Consider the following 17873-nt stretch of genomic DNA (forward strand, 5'->3'; position numbering starts at 1 on the left):
GCAAATGGAATGGTTCATCAATGAAGACAAAATAATATGTTGTAGCTTACGTGTATTTGCTCTTAATTACAATACCAGCACAGGTCGGCCAGGAAAACACTAAGGAAATTACCTAATACTAAATGCAAAATTATAATTTATTTGTAAAATAATTCGGTTTTATTACAATACTTACCAAATTTCACGCAATTAGAAAACAAATGTCAGCGAATAAGAACAAAACGAACAACGAAAATTGAATCAATGTAGCTTGTTTAGAATTTTTTTCTAATATTTTGGGAAATGTTCAGTGAAATTAGCAAAGAAACAACACAGTTTCTCATAAGGTAGTTCAAGATGGCGGATTAGAGCGAGAAGTTGCCGACGTATAACACCTTTCATTATTGCATCATGGCCAAATATACATATAAATTAACATTATAGAAGGCATGTATACTTCTCCCTTTCATTTTTTCATACAGTTAATGCTTCTTTCTGGCTTTTACAAAATGCAGGGATACCGCACTTATTTCGGTACAAGATGATCGTAATGTATTTTCAATTCGAAATCAAAGAAAAACATTCCACGAAAATTTTTGCGATTTTAGAAATCTTAGTGTATATTTGCAAACTACTGCAAAGAATGCAGTATCATATCTTAAAAGGTTCAGAGAATTAACGACACAAACGAACATTTTATGGTCTCAGGTTTCCTTCAAACCGCATTGCTATTTTTTCTAACTTTTCCTTTTGTTTAGCCCAGTAACCGCTTAAGTTATATCTTTTAATTTATACATGTGAATTATTTTCAATGAGCATTTTTTCATTTGCTCCTGAATTTTGGGTACATTTTCTTATTGTACCTCTCATTCTTTTTTATATTACATATATACACTCCGATGTTCGGGATAGTATTTTGAATATACCAGCAATATATGTAAAAGTAGTGGCGGCTGCTGTAGAGCTACACGCAGCGCCTGGGTTCAAGCCCAGTTTCCCACCAACATCAAAATATAAAAAACAAACAAGTTTTTTATAATAGCGGTTGCCCCTCAGTTGGTAATAGTAAACCTCCGAGTATATTCTGTCATGGAAACAGCTTCTCATAAAAATACAATTGTCGTTCGGAGTCGGCGTAAAACTGTCCTTTACTTTGTGTGACAAAATCACGCACGCCACATATCGGAGGAGAAGCTAGGCCAAACACTAACATATTGTGTAACTTTACTGTACTTAAAACGACGATATGTAGAGGTATTGCATACATATCTTGGTGCCTTTTCAAGTATAAAATCCATTGAGAAACGGAAAAAAATGGCATCCCTATGATTTCAACTTATGCCAAATGTTTCGTAAGCAAGCAATTCTGAACAAAAAACTGTTTTCCACAAAGATGTTTAAATGGAAGCAATACAAATATGGAAAAATTGCCATCCACAAGGCTTTATTGGCAGTAGGTCCTTTTTAAAGCACATTTAACAAAACAAGCTTTTACTTTCGAAGCTACCACAAAATAAAATTTGTTTATTTGTTGTTTACAAAAAAATTACTTGCCAAGTATATAAGTCAAAATTGTTGAATATATATCGCTTTCATTCATTTCTTCATAGAGTTGGTGCTTCTTTTATAGGAAAATTCATACGGCTTATGAACAGATTCATACCATGTAAATGCACCATTACTCTCTGTGATCAATGCTTTCACCCGATTTATATGATTCAAGTACTTGAAAGCAATTCTTGCTGATTCTCTTTTGTGTTTTCTATTTGCTTTTACACGTTTCAATTCTGTTGAATTCAAGTTTTTGGTTCTTTAAATGGGAAACAACGAAAATGCCAAAAGCAAAGCAAGAAAATTTAAACGGCTTGGCGGTACAGACGCATGTGTACTCGTCCCTTTTCTTCTCATCTCCTTCTTCCACATGCGAGCAGAATTGAATTCAATCCTTGAACTGTGTAAGAGCGCGGTTACCCACGAACGTGTACGTAGCGTAGCGTAGAAGTACGTAGAAAGATATCAAGTATGCTGTTGATAGAAAGAGAGAGAAGCAACGTCTACGTCACGGTCATGCGGTGGTGAGTTTTTGTTAACACGCAGATGCCATAAGATAGATCGTGTCAGCTGACACGTTCTCCGTTTTTACGTTCGTGGGTAACTGCGCTTTAAAAGCAGTCTTTGAGTGTTGATTAAGCTCAATTATCGCAAAATTGTGAGACTCTATTTGCTGAAATTCGTTCTCTACACTCAAAGATCGACGACAAAAATGCTGTAATCTCTTCATTAATGCTGGAAATAAAAAATCTGTGTATCGTTGTTGCTGACCATGCAAATAAACTCAATCTCAGTCGTGGCAGTGCAGTAGCCAAAAATAAGAATAATGCTTCGGCTGCAAAAACTATACAATCGGTCGCTAAAAACAAAGGTTCGACCGCAACAACTAATCAATCTCTCTTAATTGATGTGTCTTTGCCTTCTACCTACTAATGATTCGCAAGCTGAGATTTCTACTTCATTCGTTGCGTCGAGCCCAAATGCTTTGCCAAGTGATGTTGTAAATAACGTCTTAAATTCGAAGTCGTCGTTGATGCTGGCGTCGGGTGCTGCTGCTGCTTCGCCCACTAATCAAGTACATGAATTTCGCGCTGTTGAGTGCGCAACTAATGTTGTAGGTACGGCCTTATCTGATACTTTTAGCAATGATAATTATGTTATTTCTTACGCTGACGTCGCTGCTTCTGCTGGTCAGGAATCTGATAATGATAATATCATTAGTGTGAAAAAACATCGTAAAGCGCCTGCAGTTTCTGATGGTCAGAAATCTGCCTCTGCATCTGATACCACGACTAATGTGAACAAACATCGTAAAGCGTCTGTAGTTGTTGTTGGAAATAATTCTAATGCAAATCTTGCTGTAGCTGTTCGACTAAAATGGTTACATTTATCATATTTTAAGTCGATGGTAGGGGCAGGCGATATTGTTGACTATGTTTCGAGAACTGCGAATATATCTCCACCACTTTTGCTTTGCTACAAACTTGTTAAAAATGATGCAGATAATCATGCCTATCACGTCCGTCGTGGACGCCATCCGCACGGATCTAGTCCGAATCGCACTGTCATAACAAGCGAGAGCGAAGCATTAGATTCGTGCGAATGGCATCCGTCGGATACCGTAATAGGCATTAATAATTCTTTAACGAAGGTGAATTTTAAGCTTGGTATTTCGCCATCTAACTGTAATAAGCTGCTCGATGCTTCAATGTGGCCAGCTGATGTTAAAATAAGACCGTTTCGGTTTTTTCAAAAAACTATTACTATGCAAGACAACCCATAGAAAATTATGTTACCTCTAATGAGCAATCTTGCGTGGTACACGCGAGCAGAAATGATCGCTATTCAAATAATTGTTTGTCAATATATTTTCAAAATATTTCAGGCATGAGAACCAAAGTCTCTGCTCTCTACGATGCCACTTCTAAAGCTAAGCGTACACGGTAGAAAAATCTCTCTAGAGTTTTACTGAAATAAAAATCTCCTCTCTCAATTAAGTTTACACGGTATAGTAACTCTAGGAGATATTCACGCTAGCTAGAGACAAAATAGAGAAATCTCAACTTTTCTCTATCACGAACTCTATAAGCTGTGTACACGGTAGACAATAGTTACCTCTCGCCTAGATTTAGTTTTCTCGAATTGTTGTCAACGCTTGTTGTATGTTTATATGTTTTTATATTAAAGCCACGATGTAGAAAATATAGTTGGCGCCATCAGCGGAGTGCTAACCCTTCGTCGATTTGACAGCATTCACATATTTTCGTACTTCATATAATACATTTTCGCAATATGGATAAGAATTAAATTTTCAAATCGTACTTATATACCGAAAAAAAGTTTACCTAAAAGTAAACAAATGTACCTAAAAATTTAACATGGCAACTTCCCTCTTCGGTACTATGTGTACTTCTCGACTCACATCAAACATTCTTTAATATTTAAAATTCCCTTGAAAGGGGTGTCTCCGAGCAGTTTCAGCCAAACTACTATATATCGGCCGCTGAGGTGTAGTGGTAAGCAGTACGCGCTTTCGCTCATCAGCACCTGGGTTCAAGCCCTGGTCAAAGCAACATCGCAAAAAATATAGGAAAAGCTTTTTCTTAACAGCGGTCGTCCCTCGGCAGGCAATGGCAAACCTCCGAGTGTATTTCTGGCATGAAAAACAGCTTCTCATAAAAATGCAATCGTCGGTGTAAAACTGTAGGTCCCTCCGCTTTGTGTGACAACATCAAGGCGCACACCACAAATCGGAGGAGAAGCTCGGCCAAACACTAACATATGTATAAGCGCCAATCTATTATTATTATTATTATATTCACCAAGTTGAGCAAGTAGCCTGGCCCTCTGACAAAACAGCAGATAACTCAAGCAACGACTGTTGCCGGAGTGCCAGACCACCTGCTCAATTTGTGAATACCCCTTATGTTTTAACCAATAATTATGCCCCTTTGCAAAGGACGGAGGCTATTGGAAAAGCCATTGAAATGCGAATGAATATAAGAGAATGATTCCCGGTACATTACTTGGTTACGTTCTAAATGTACTTAAAATGGTGTGCTTGTATCGAATATACGGTTTAATGTCTTAGCCATTTCAAAATTTAACAATCCGTAATGAAATTCATTATCAAGACTTTACTGTACTTCTCTGTAGAGCAAAAAATCTATTTAGCTTGGTAAATAGAGCGTATAGTTGTCGTAGAGTTTTAGATTTAGCTGCGTTGGACTGTGTACACGGCGGAAAAGTCTCGCTAAATAAATCTCACGTAGACTTTGTAGATGAGTCTCTCGTAGGTCTCTATTGATTGTTTACACGTCTAACGAGATTTGTATCTAAATCTCGCGTTTTTTCTCTACCGTGTACACTTAGCGTAAGAATGATTATGATTTGATAGTTCTTGTTGAGACGTGGTTAACAGCGGATTATTTCGACGCTGAATTTTTTTATAAACAGCTATACAACGTCTTTCGCAAAGATCGGATGTCGTAAAGACATGTCTTACCCGAGGTAGGGGAGTTCTTATAGGTGTGAGGAAGGAACTACGCACTTCCGTGGTACCTCTTAGTAACGCTAATGCGCTCATTGATCAGCTAATCATTTCTCTAGTGGGTAATAAAGGTATTCTTCATGTTAGTGTATCTTATATACCCCCAAACAGCTCTGATAAGTTATATGATTATCATGTTAATAACATTATGCATATTTCGAGGACTAATTCTAACGAGCAGCTATGCGTATTAGGCGATTTGAATAAAATAATATGGAGTTATTTGCCGGATGAGAATATTCTCATACCCAACAAGGTCAATTATGCTAATGAAATCCATTTAGTTCATAGTTTCTATAGCTTACAATTAGTGCAAATTAATCATTTTGTAAATGCACTAGAAAAAATCTTAGATCTTATTTTTGTTAGTAATGATTTAAACTAAAATTTGCTGCGTTCTTGTAATCCGATATCCGTTACTGATAAGCATCACGTGCCCCTAATTTTAGAATTAGAATTTTATAAGTATGCGCATATTGTATCTAGGAATGATGTTAAATTCAATTATAGTCGATGTGATTTTGCCCTAGTAAATAATTTAAAGAATTAACATCGATTGGCAACTTTTGTTTCTGGAACGTAATCTTGCAGACTGTTTTGAAATATTTAAAAGTAATATTTCGGNGTAGTCAAATCTTTCATCTGTCCGTCTCAGCATGGTTTTATTCCTGGACGCTCGACAGTGTCCAATCTTGCAGTGTTTTCTAGTTATTGCGTTTCAGCTTTCACAGATGGTTGTCAGGTTGATTGCATCTATACTGACATTTCAAAGGCTTTCGACAGAGTGTCGCATAGTGCATTATTGGCTAAGTTACAACGACGACCAGGTTTCTGTTCCACATTTTTGCTTTGGATAAAATCTTGTTTGCGTAACAGAGTCANTGAAATCTTTTTGGAACATCATTCGAAGCAATCGTCGTCAGCAATTCCATTGTCAGTGTCTTATCAAGGCAANGCGATAAATTGTTTAAGCTCTAAGGAATCGGCATCCCCTCAGCACAAGCATCAATACTTGAAGTACATGAAAGAGTTCAATTGTTTGAATAAATTTTTATACAATCAATACGTTTTAGGTTTCGAAAATAATATTAAGTCCAATCTGAAATCTTTTTGGAACATCATTNATATACTGACATTTCAAAGCCTTTCGACAGAGTGTCGCATAGTGCATTATTGGATAAGTTACAACGACTAGGTTTCTGTTCCCCATTTTTGCTTTGGATAAAATCTTATTTGCGTAACAGAGTCAACTTCGTGNACTGATGATATTATACCAAGTATCCAGACTCTCAAAAATTCGCAGCAGTGTGATAATCATCAACTGTCATCCTTTTTTCTAAAACAATGTGTCTACCATTGCTGAACCATTATACATATATTTAATTTGTCACTAAAGTCTGGAATTTTTTTTGACGAATGGAAAATTACTTATATTCACCCTATTCACAAGAGTGGTAACAAAAATGATGTCTCCAACTATCGTCCAATATCTAAGCTTCCTGTTATTTCGANGTTATTGATAATGTTAGATCATCTCCTTACGTAGCAGCTTCCGGGGTTCCTCAGGGGAGTATCCTTGGCCCGCTTTTCTTTATAATTNCACTGGTCTACAAGGATTTTGCGAATAAGACGGGACCTGGTGTTTCCGAACGGATTTTTCGTGCTGAACACGAATCTGGGGTCCAAAACTTCCCATCACGTCACGTTTTCGAGAAAAAAGGGGTTGAAACCCCTAAAAACAGCGTTTTTGGCCATTTTTGAAAAATTNGTTCCTCAGGGGAGTATCCTTGGCCCGCTTTTCTTTATAATTTACATTAACGATGTAAGTGTTAGTTTTAGCCAATGTAGGTATATTTTATATGCAGATGATTTAAAGATCTTTTTGAAGGTTAAAAATACATCTGATTCGCGCATGCTTCAATAAGAACTCAACTGTTTTAGTGATTGGTGCCACAGGAATAAATTGACACTCAATGCTAATAAATGCTACACTATTACCTACTCTAAGCTCATTAATAACTTGATTTCGAGTTATTAAGTTTCTGATACGCCGTTAGCTAGGGTTGACAAAATTCGTAATTTGGGTATTGTTTTTGATGCATCTTTCACGTTTACTGAACATCTCAATTTTGTAATTCCCAAAGCCTTTTCGATGCTAGCCTTTATTAAACGGAATAGCTCGAAGTTTAAGGACCTATATACTAGAAAACTATTGTACAACTCTTTGGTAAGATCTAGGCCTGAATATGGCTCTATAATATGGAGTCCCTATTACGACAAAATAAAAGAATTGAACTCGTTCAAAAAAATTTTCTGAAATATTGGCTATCTGATCTTAAATTCGACTTGCCATGCTTCCAGGTGCAAATTAATTTACACACATTGCAGAGTAGAAGAGTTATATCGGCAATTACTTTTATTTATGATATTGTCAATGGCTACATCGATTGCCCCATACTCTTAGAGTCTTTCAAATGTCATGTGCCACCTAAGAATCTGCGTCGGCATAATATGTTTGCCATTGAAAATTTTATGTCCAAATATGCATTGAATGGGCCAGTCACTCGTACGCTAATTGATATTACTACGTTAAATAATTGATGTATTGATTTTTCCTTAACTCGGCTTTGTTTTAAGAATCTTTTATTTTCCTTGTTGTAAGCTAATTTTTCTACGCTAACTGACCAAATAAAGCAACCGATTCCTTCATCCGCGGTAGCCGAGTGGGGAGAGCTGCGTACTACAAGCCTGTAGGTACCAGGTTCGATCCTCGGTTGGAGCGATTGCCAAAAAAATTTTCTTTTTATTATTTGTTTTAGTCCAAAACAGTAACTAAAACAACTTAAAAAAATATAGAAGTTATAATTGAATCAATAAAAAAAAATCAAATGAATATTCTACTGGCTGTGGGATTCGATCTCGCGGCTCGTTAATCCGCATTACTGCCGTCTGTCAAGGTACAATTTTGATCAGATCAATTGCGGCGTTAATCCGGATCAACGTTGCCGTCAGTCTATGCTTTTAGATGTATGTATTAGCCCTGAATCAGCATCCTTATAGTAACATCACAGATTTGTAGGATATCTTTCCTCGAGATTTTTACTCCAAAAATTTTTTTACAAAAGCGTTAAATAACACCGGCACATCAAAAAAGTTCGAGTACGAAGACTGCCACATGGTAGGGATATCTAAATATCTCTAGGTGGTCCCACCTCGGGATTGGTTCTTTAACATCCCCCATTTTTGATCCGCCATTTTGGATCAGTCGTTTAAAATTTTTCAAATATAAGTAGTCAATATTCATGAATGAAAAGTCACTCAATCTGAATCAATAAGCAAAATTTCAATTTAAGTAAAAAAAAAACATTGAATTCACATCAATTTCTCAAACCACACCCCCTCCATGCCTGCAAAACGGGGTAAAGAACCAATGCCGATGTGGGCCTACCTAGAGGTCTTTATATACCACACAAGGAAGAGAACCTATATGTGGCAGTCTTCGCACTCGAACTTGTTTTGTGTGCCGGTGTAATCAATGTAATAATCGCGAGTGAAAATTATCAAAGAATTATAACTAATAACCTATTCGGTCGATGTTATGTCTTAGGAACAACAGCACATATAATATAAGGCTTAAAAAAATAAATTAAAAATCGGTACAGGATTTACTAGGCGTTAGCTTTCGTGTTATTCCACCATTCGACCATTGACGTACTTCCCCGCTATGAGAAAAATTGTTTTCAATCATTTACCTGTTTACTCCTAATTTTGAAATTATTTTAATGCTGGATGCCAAGATGAAACACGTCCAGCGTGTCTACTCAACTTGTTGTAAACTTTGTATTCTAATAAAAATTTTTATTCAGCTCGGCGCGTATGGAAAGATTATTTTCCAGCTGTGGACGCTATTGTGTTTTTGATAGACGCTTGGGACCGTGGTCGCTTCCAAGAGAGTAAAATCGAGTTGGATTCACTGTTAACAGATGAAGCGCTGTCAAACTGTCCTGTGCTAATTTTGGGTAACAAAATCGATAAGCCAGGAGCGGCAAGCGAAGACGAGCTTAGAAATGTTTTCGGCCTCTACCAATTGACAACCGGAAAGGTAATTGTAACATTTTTTGGTAACCATGTTTATTTCAAAATTACACAATTCGGTTATATTTGATTTTAGGGCAAAGTGTCCCGTTCTGAGTTACCGGGCCGTCCCCTGGAGTTGTTCATGTCTTCGGTCCTGAAGCGACAAGGATATGGAGAAGGCTTCCGTTGGTTAGCGCAGTATATTGATTAAGCCCACTACCTACCCCGTATCAAGTTAAAGTTGAATACGTGTTTTGACATCCTTACAAAACAATAGTCAACAAATCAGTCAATAAAAGCGTAAATTCAAGTCTAAACGATGATTAACACATGCTATAATGATAAAATTGATCAAAAAAACATCGGGCAAAGTAAACTGAGGGAGACGGTGAAATTTCAAAAAGCACATCGCTATCATAAATCATCAAGCATTGATGGTAGTATGTATTTTTTTAATTCTAAAGGGTAATGCAAAGTAATGCAAAGCAGATATTTAAACATTTCAATATTATTTCCAAACCTTTTGCTCTAGGTTAGCATCAATTTGTTCAACTTTTGTTTAGATTTTCCAAATAAACAATATAAAATCTACTATTGACTGCTTCGTTTGTTATATAAATTTATTTATGTATATACATAAATACATATCGCACACTATTTTAAAAAGAGGCACAGTTCCAAAATCATAACCGAAAATTAACTGCTTGTGGATCGTGCAAATTCAACGCAAATGCGAAAACGGCTATAAGAGTAGTTTTCTAGTTAGAGAATATAATTATGAAGAAAAAAATATTTGCATTAATTGGAGATAAATCCATATATGTAATACTCCTATATTGGCAGTAAGAGCTAGTACCTTCGAAAACATTACAGTTAGGGCCAATTTCACAGTGCGTAGTTAACTCAGAATCGGCAGTTAGTAACTAGAGATTTTCAGTACAAAAATCTGTAGTTAAATGCCGATTCTGAGTTAACTACGCATTGTGAAATTGGCTCTTAGTGGTCTGAATTCGATAGTTTAAACTATCGATGGGTTTTTGACTATCGTACCATCATCGATAGTTTTTGATAGTTTTGGTGTTTCTTACATTATTGTTTTATCGTTTGTTGTCACTTTGCATGCACATTTGATAAATCACCTTTTAATAAAAGATATTGCGGCAGCGTACATTTACCAGCACTCTCCTGTTTCAGCGGGTGTTTTGATAAGTGAAAAATATGGATAGTTTCGTGAAGATAAGTGAAAAAGGTAAATACCTGGTATTGAATGAAGTAAAATAACTGATATTGAATGATAAAATATCTGATATTGAATAAATTTAAATAACTGATATTGAATGAAGTAAATACATGTTTATTTATAAACGTATGTGTTCCTTTTCTGTCGTACGTGTTTATTGATATATCTGTACTGTAATTAGTAGTCTGAAACTATCGATAGTCGACACTATCGATACTATGCGGAAGGTCTTTAGATAGTCTGTTAAACTTACAATTTCGCTTTATATTGGCCTGGCATATTTGTAAAAAATATTTCTTACAAAATCAGTAAATCGCAAGCTTAGGGTGAAAGTTTGCTAAGTCCATTTTTAGAAATTCACAGAGGCCCAACTAACACTTTTTCCGAAACTGAGGTTTTCCGAGATTTAGGTTGGATATATTAAAATACATCTTTAATAAAAACTTTAAAGTGGTAGTACCAAAAACAACGGAGTTACCCTGCCTGTTTTTGATATTATTTCTTTAAGTTTTTTTTTTCTGTAAAATAAAAATTTGTTGGTTAGGGCCTTGTTAATTAAGGTAACGATGTAGAGCCAAGTACATATATAAGTATGTACATATAGGGTGTATTTGAGCTGCAATTAATGCGGCAATTTACTTTTTATGAAACAGCATCACGTTCTACGCGAAAATTTGGGCGACTCTGCTTACATCAATCGTTCGAGGAACAAACAATCAGTTGCTCATCATTGGCAAATCAAAAGCAACATAAAAATTTTTACTGCGCAATTTCTCCAGCATTTCAGAAGATTTGCAGTTTAGCATCAGCAACATATCATCAAGAAAGCAACAAGGCCGCAATATATATGTTACCGGCAAAACCCGACCTTAGGAAAAACTAGTTTTGCGACAGTATTTTTGCGCAGAACACCTTTCCGCGTAGGCGGCTTTCGGCCGCACAACAAAAAAATAACCCTCATCAGTCCTACTCCAGGTACGCAGTCCACAATATTGTTGCGTCCAACTTGTTTCCGCTTTGGACGGATATATTAGATCTAGGTAGAACTAAATAGTTTAGCATAGGAAAAACTAGTTTGTCCGAAGATCGGGTTTGGCCGGTAACATATGTATATATTTAATATGCTGCTTCGAAAAAAATTGCACCGTAATAGGATAAGAAAGAAGTTAATTATTACTTTACTTTTTTTAACAAATTTAACGAACTTTTGATCCTATTACGACGTCCAGGGTGCAATTTTGTTTTTTTTTCAAACTGCTTATATATACTAGGGATGTTGCGAATGTGGAATTTTAGACATCCGCGGATGCGAATGCGGATGTCTAACAGCTAACATCCGCGGATGCGAATGCGGATTTCAAGTATTTTTAAGAAACAATTGGGTAAGTAATGGGTAGATTATCGATAGCAATCGAACTTCAGTTGCGTTGCTAGTTGCCAAAACGATATTACAGATGGCAACTGGCAACTTTCAACTGACAACTGCAGTTGCTACATAATGTGTATACAGGCGACTACATTTTAGTGGTTGCTGGGAATGTTTTTGGAGCGTATTTAGGAGCGAAAATTGAAAAGTGTGTCATATATTTAATAATTTGAACGATATTAACATTTTGCAATGCAGTTTGCTTTTACAGAATATGGTGAAAATAACAAACCAATATCTTGAAATTTTAGTTCCCGTGGACAACGCCCTTTTGGCGAAAAAAAAGCGAACACTGATTGCAATTTTTTTCCTTTATCAATTGAAGCACCTTTTTTAAAACTACCGACACACCCAGTTTTCCAAATTAAAGTCATTGCTGTGGCAGTTCCTTCTGCGAAAAATCGAAGATGTGCGCAAGCTTTTATGAGCGGAGGTATTGAAATTGAACGAAGTGGTTCATCTGTTTATTAACCAATTATACTACAGCTTCTTTTGGAAGTCCTCAATATGCTTTGAAAATGAACACAAAACGATAACAAAAGAAACCATTAACTTTTGCTTACAGTACACGCGGTAGCTCTAGAGGATTGGAATTATCCTTTAAGTGTCGCCTGATTGAGGACGCGTTCATGCATTTCTCTTCCTCCTAAACAAATAATTGTGATAAATTTAGCTTTATTGCTGTCTTTTCTTTAAAAGTCTTTATTTTAATAATTTAATTTTACTCGCACAGCTTGTTTGCAGCCGCTTGCTGGTTGTTGAACTGTCAAATTTCGATTATCGATAACTACAGCAACTGAGGATAGTTGCCATTCGTAATACAAATTTTCTTTCCAGTTGCATTGCCAGCTGACAACCGAAGCGTGGTTGTGTTGCCATCCGTAATCGACCCATAAATTAAGTTATTTTGGTTAATAATAAAATGGGGGCTGAAATGTCGGATGTATCCTCCTGGCTTTCATCTTCACTTGAAGAATCTAGCATAATGGCGAGATCTCTGTTTAAACACCGCTAACAAGCGAAACCAGATGTGTCAGGTTTTTCTAAAACTTTTTAAAAATGATTCTTCATTCTCATTCCTTTGGCTGTTGGGGAGCCTGTAACGTTATCAGCGTTTTTCGATTTAAGTTTTTAGTTTTTGTAATTAATTTTTAATACTTTCTTCTGCGACTGGTTTGAAAAATTTGTTCTTATAGCGAGCTAAATACCCAGGTGGATATGGAAAATTAATTATTATTTTCCAGGTATGAAAATTTTTAACGAAATTCTGTTTCCAAAGTAGTGTCTGCCAGCCGAATCGGATCAGAATATTCTTATTTTTTTAAAAACCACCCCGTTTTTTATAAGCATTTGAATTATTGGAATCACGGATGATGAGGGTCTCAGATAGTTAAGTAATTATTACCTAATTAAAGGTCAGACCTATAGCTTTTTAATTATTTGAGCATCGATTCTCTTTACAGCCAGACGTTGACAATTTCTGCTAGAAATCCCTATTGAAGGGGCTTACTCTTTGACTTTAAATAGCAAAGAAGGGAGACTTCGGGGGTTAGTTTTACCACAGAAGTTTTTAGCCAAGGATCCAATGTATATCCCAATGAAAAAAATATTGCCTGAAAAGTAAACCAAATGACTGCTTTTGAAATGTTTGCTAAAAATAAATTCCCCNGTTATTTTGGTTAATAATAAAATGGGGGCTGAAATGTCGGATGTATCCTCCTGGCTTTCATCTTCACTTGAAGAATCTAGCATAATGGCGAGATCTCTGTTTAAACACCGCTAACAAGCGAAACCAGATGTGTCAGGTTTTTCTAAAACTTTTTAAAAATGATTCTTCATTCTCATTCCTTTGGCTGTTGGGGAGCCTGTAACGTTATCAGCGTTTTTCGATTTAAGTTTTTAGTTTTTGTAATTAATTTTTAATACTTTCTTCTGCGACTGGTTTGAAAAATTTGTTCTTATAGCGAGCTAAATACCCAGGTGGATATGGAAAATTAATTATTATTTTCCAGGTATGAAAATTTTTAACGAAATTCTGTTTCCAAAGTAGTGTCTGCCAGCCGAATCGGATCAGAATATTCTTATTTTTTTAAAAACCACCCCGTTTTTTATAAGCATTTGAATTATTGGAATCACGGATGATGAGGGTCTCAGATAGTTAAGTAATTATTACCTAATTAAAGGTCAGACCTATAGCTTTTTAATTATTTGAGCATCGATTCTCTTTACAGCCAGACGTTGACAATTTCTGCTAGAAATCCCTATTGAAGGGGCTTACTCTTTGACTTTAAATAGCAAAGAAGGGAGACTTCGGGGGTTAGTTTTACCACAGAAGTTTTTAGCCAAGGATCCAATGTATATCCCAATGAAAAAAATATTGCCTGAAAAGTAAACCAAATGACTGCTTTTGAAATGTTTGCTAAAAATAAATTCCCCAAAGAGCCCCAATTGAAATGATTGAATATATGTAACATAAAAAGTAAATAATTTGGTTTAAAATAACAGTGCTTACTTTCTTATTTTATGTCTAGTAGTTTTTTTTTAATATTGGTCCAAAAAAATCATATTAAATAATGAAACCAATGCAGGTATTTAAAGCACAGAAAACAAAAAAAAATATTATTAAAAGGTCTAAGTAAGTTCTCTTTGACGTACGGGTCAAGTAGAAGTGGGAACTTCTATGACTACTTATTAATAGCTCGGTTATATAAGCTTTGATCCAGTACAGGATTTTAAACGAACTTGCAGGAAGTTACAGGAAAACTGTTTCCGTACTCCAAAATCCTGTAAATGAGAGCGACTTTTGGAGAGTACGGGAACATTTTTCCTGCAACTTCCTGCAAGTTCGTTTAAAATCCTGTAAGTTCATGGAGTACTGGATCAAAGCTATTATGTTTAAAGACATATAGATATATGTTAAAGTTGACAAATATGACATTTGACCAGTTTTGTTACACAAATACTCCCATGCGCGGCGCCCGGGTAACACGGCTACAGGCAAAAAATATTGGCTACAATTTGTCATTTTGTTTGCCAGATATATGTACGTTTTATCGGTGCACTTGCACAACATTCGCTCCGCATTAATTATTGCGAATGCGAATGTTAAAATTTATGCGGAAGTTCCGCGGTTGCGAATGCGAATATTCGCAATAACCCTGGTATATACATATGTCACAGAATCCGAATGACTACGAACGTAAATTCGAAATTCGTAGAGCCTTCACTGAATCCGTTCGTAATGAAGAATCGTAACTTCGCCAAAGTGCACCACGCTTTGAACAAAATGACTTTTTTGGGAGGGTAGATGGGTCCTACACATCACAAAACTGAAAACTCGTAGTTTACGAGTAATTTGTTGTTAAAGTTGAAAATTTCACCCAACAAAATGTACGATAACAAACCATTTCAAACAAATACAAGTGTGCAGAAAACACACATTCCAACTAAATTAAGCTCTTTGAACGTTTGTATATTTCATATTTTATTAATTTCATTATTTAACGATGAGGAACACGTTTATAAATTTGTTTACTTTTCTTTAGAGTAGGGATGGGAGGCAGAACAGCTCGCGCGCAGCAGCGCGGGCAAGCAAGTGCTTGATGCGGGGTAAAAATTTAAAACCGGAAGGGTTTATGCAATGTATATTGCCAAAGGCTATTATATTCACCTCTTTGTTTATAGAGGAACAATTTCTAACTATATTTGTAGTCTATTTATTAAAAATAATTCAACATCGTGAAATGCCGACCAATTTAATTTTTTTTTATTAATAAATCAATAAAGTTTAAATTGATTATACATATGTAAAAAATAATATGTGCTAATTCATACTGGCGAACAATAACGTGTTAACGATCTTGCTCGCGCATCATGATTCAATGATTCATGATTCATGATTGAATCATGCTTGCGCATGTGTTCGTAAATAAAGCTGATGTCACATAAAACTTTTGCTTCGCTTTACGTGACAGATTCGCTTTGACAGATAAGATGAATTGTATGAAAATGCACAAAGCATGCCACATAAATCGTTGAAGCGGCAGCGCGAAGCGAAAAGATGGTCAACTCCCATCTTTTTGCGCGCTTTGACAATCAGCCGGTTTAATATTTATTTTGTTTCGTCCAAATTCGGGTTTTCATGCAGAAACATAAAACTTAATTACATTGCTGATAATTTTAAATCAAAATAATTAAAATCCACAGCAACTTTGATGAGTAAAAAAGCGGTACAACATTGTTTTCTTGGCGTTCATTGTGGCATACCTTTTGCGTCTGGCGCTTTGCTGGCAAAGTTATAAATGTCACGCAAAGCTACAAAGTTTTATCTGGCATCAGCTTAAGAGAGCCGAGCGCTGCTACTAGGATCAGTCGGTAGAAAACCGTCATATAAAAAGGTGATTTTGCGCATGATTGTCCTTTTTTCCAAGCAAATTTCTAACGAAAAATTATCTGCGCAAGAACTACCCCTCCTTTTAAAATTTGCGACCAACTGAACGCTAGTGATAGAACGATACGAGTACCGAGTACAGAATATCGATACTCATGAATACTGAGTAGTATCGAGGACTCGATACTTTTTGACAAGTACTGAGTAAATATCGCGAATACCAAAAAGTATCGACGTTTTAAAAACTTGTTTAGGTAAAATTATTTTTTTTCAATAACATTGATAAATGTTTAAAAATTACCCCATAGGCATAACGTTCATATACTTCAATACAGTCATAACTCAAAAAACCGAAAAATTAATATATATTTTGTTCTGGTGAGCTACTGGTAATCGCTTTGAAATTTATATACAACATAGAAGAAGAGGTACCAGTCATGTGGACATTTGGCTCGGTTGAAACATCTTAAATAATTGGAAAACGAATCTCTTGCCATACTTTCGATAACACTGGCCCACACAAAAAAAGTGGTATCTGCTTTTAACCAGACCCACATATCGACATGTATTGAGGTCCATTTGACTCTTACACCTCCTAAATTTTGAGTTAATTGCGAAAATTGTGAAAATAAAATTACAAAAACGAGTCAAACGGACCTCAGATTTGGATTCAGTGGGTCGAAATAGGTGGCGGCAAGTAGATCTGGTTAAAAGCACACAACATTTTTTTTTGTGCCGGTGTAAGGAATGGGTTAGGAGGATGGTCTTCCGCTCGATAACTTGGCAATTCTCCAGAATAACGGAGCCTTCGTTTTCCAATGATTTCTACCTTGGTTTTAAATCAGAAATCCAGCCCGCTTTCGAAGAAAATTTTTGTGAAAGGGAGCTTATCTTNAGATCTGGTTAAAAGCACACAACATTTTTTTTTGTGCCGGTGTAAGGAATGGGTTAGGAGGATGGTCTTCCGCTCGATAACTTGGCAATTCTCCAGAATAACGGAGCCTTCGTTTTCCAATGATTTCTACCTTGGTTTTAAATCAGAAATCCAGCCCGCTTTCGAAGAAAATTTTTGTGAAAGGGAGCTTATCTTTTCATTAGACAATGGCTTTAGTTGCTTTTAAAAGCTTCAAATAAGCCTTTTATGATTCAGACTTCAACTATTAAAAGCCAATGTCTATTCAATTTATATAAAGAAAGAGGTCATATGTGTATGTAAACAAAGCAATCTGATTTTGTGAACTTTTCGCGTTTGCCCTAAAAATACTTGGATGTACGAGTATTATCGATACTTTTTTGCAAATATGAGTACTGGCATCGATTCTTTTTTAGAGTATTATAAATGAGTACAGGTATCGATACTTTTCTAAAAAGTTCTATCAATACTGAACGCTGGCAATGCAAAAGTGAATTACAAAACAGCTAATATGCGCGCAAGCAAGTCGGTACTCACCACCAGTGTTGCCATTGCTGTTTCTGCCGTCCCGCCAGATTAATAAACAAAAATCGCTAGAATCTTGCTAAATCATTTAAATTCTGTAAACTCTTATGAAAACAAAGTTTCTTTTATAATTTAGCAGTTAAACTTTATTTGATAAAATTAGAGATCATATGTTTATAAAAAAACCATCAGTTTTTTAACAAAAACAAAATTGGTTCTTGA

The 17873-nt window shown here is 35.8% G+C and overlaps 1 protein-coding gene and 1 long non-coding RNA gene across 2 annotated transcripts in view; one reads left to right on the plus strand and one right to left on the minus strand.

Moving 5' to 3' along the window:
- The window catches only part of Sar1 (Secretion-associated Ras-related 1), a 42654-nt gene extending 33126 nt beyond the window's left edge, over window positions 1-9528 (plus strand). Inside the window, exons 5-6 of the mRNA XM_017635973.1 lie at window positions 8947-9182; window positions 9252-9528. Of these exons, the coding sequence (XP_017491462.1) occupies window positions 8947-9182; window positions 9252-9368 (353 nt within the window). The 3' untranslated portion in view covers window positions 9369-9528. The remainder of the gene's footprint in view (window positions 1-8946; window positions 9183-9251) is intronic.
- A 2373-nt stretch (window positions 9529-11901) lies between these two features.
- Window positions 11902-12847, minus strand: LOC108379632 (uncharacterized). Its single transcript, XR_001849500.1, has 2 exons — window positions 12549-12847; window positions 11902-12469 (listed from the first exon to the last, which is right to left on the minus strand). It is a non-coding gene; the product is annotated as an uncharacterized LOC108379632 (long non-coding RNA).
- Between the last annotated feature and the right edge of the window lie 5026 nt (window positions 12848-17873).

This window comes from Rhagoletis zephyria, unplaced genomic scaffold (assembly GCF_001687245.7).
Source record: "Rhagoletis zephyria isolate East Lansing unplaced genomic scaffold, Rhagoletis_zephyria_1.1 Rzeph_scaffold_00124, whole genome shotgun sequence".
NCBI classification, from domain to species: Eukaryota; Metazoa; Arthropoda; class Insecta; order Diptera; family Tephritidae; genus Rhagoletis; species Rhagoletis zephyria.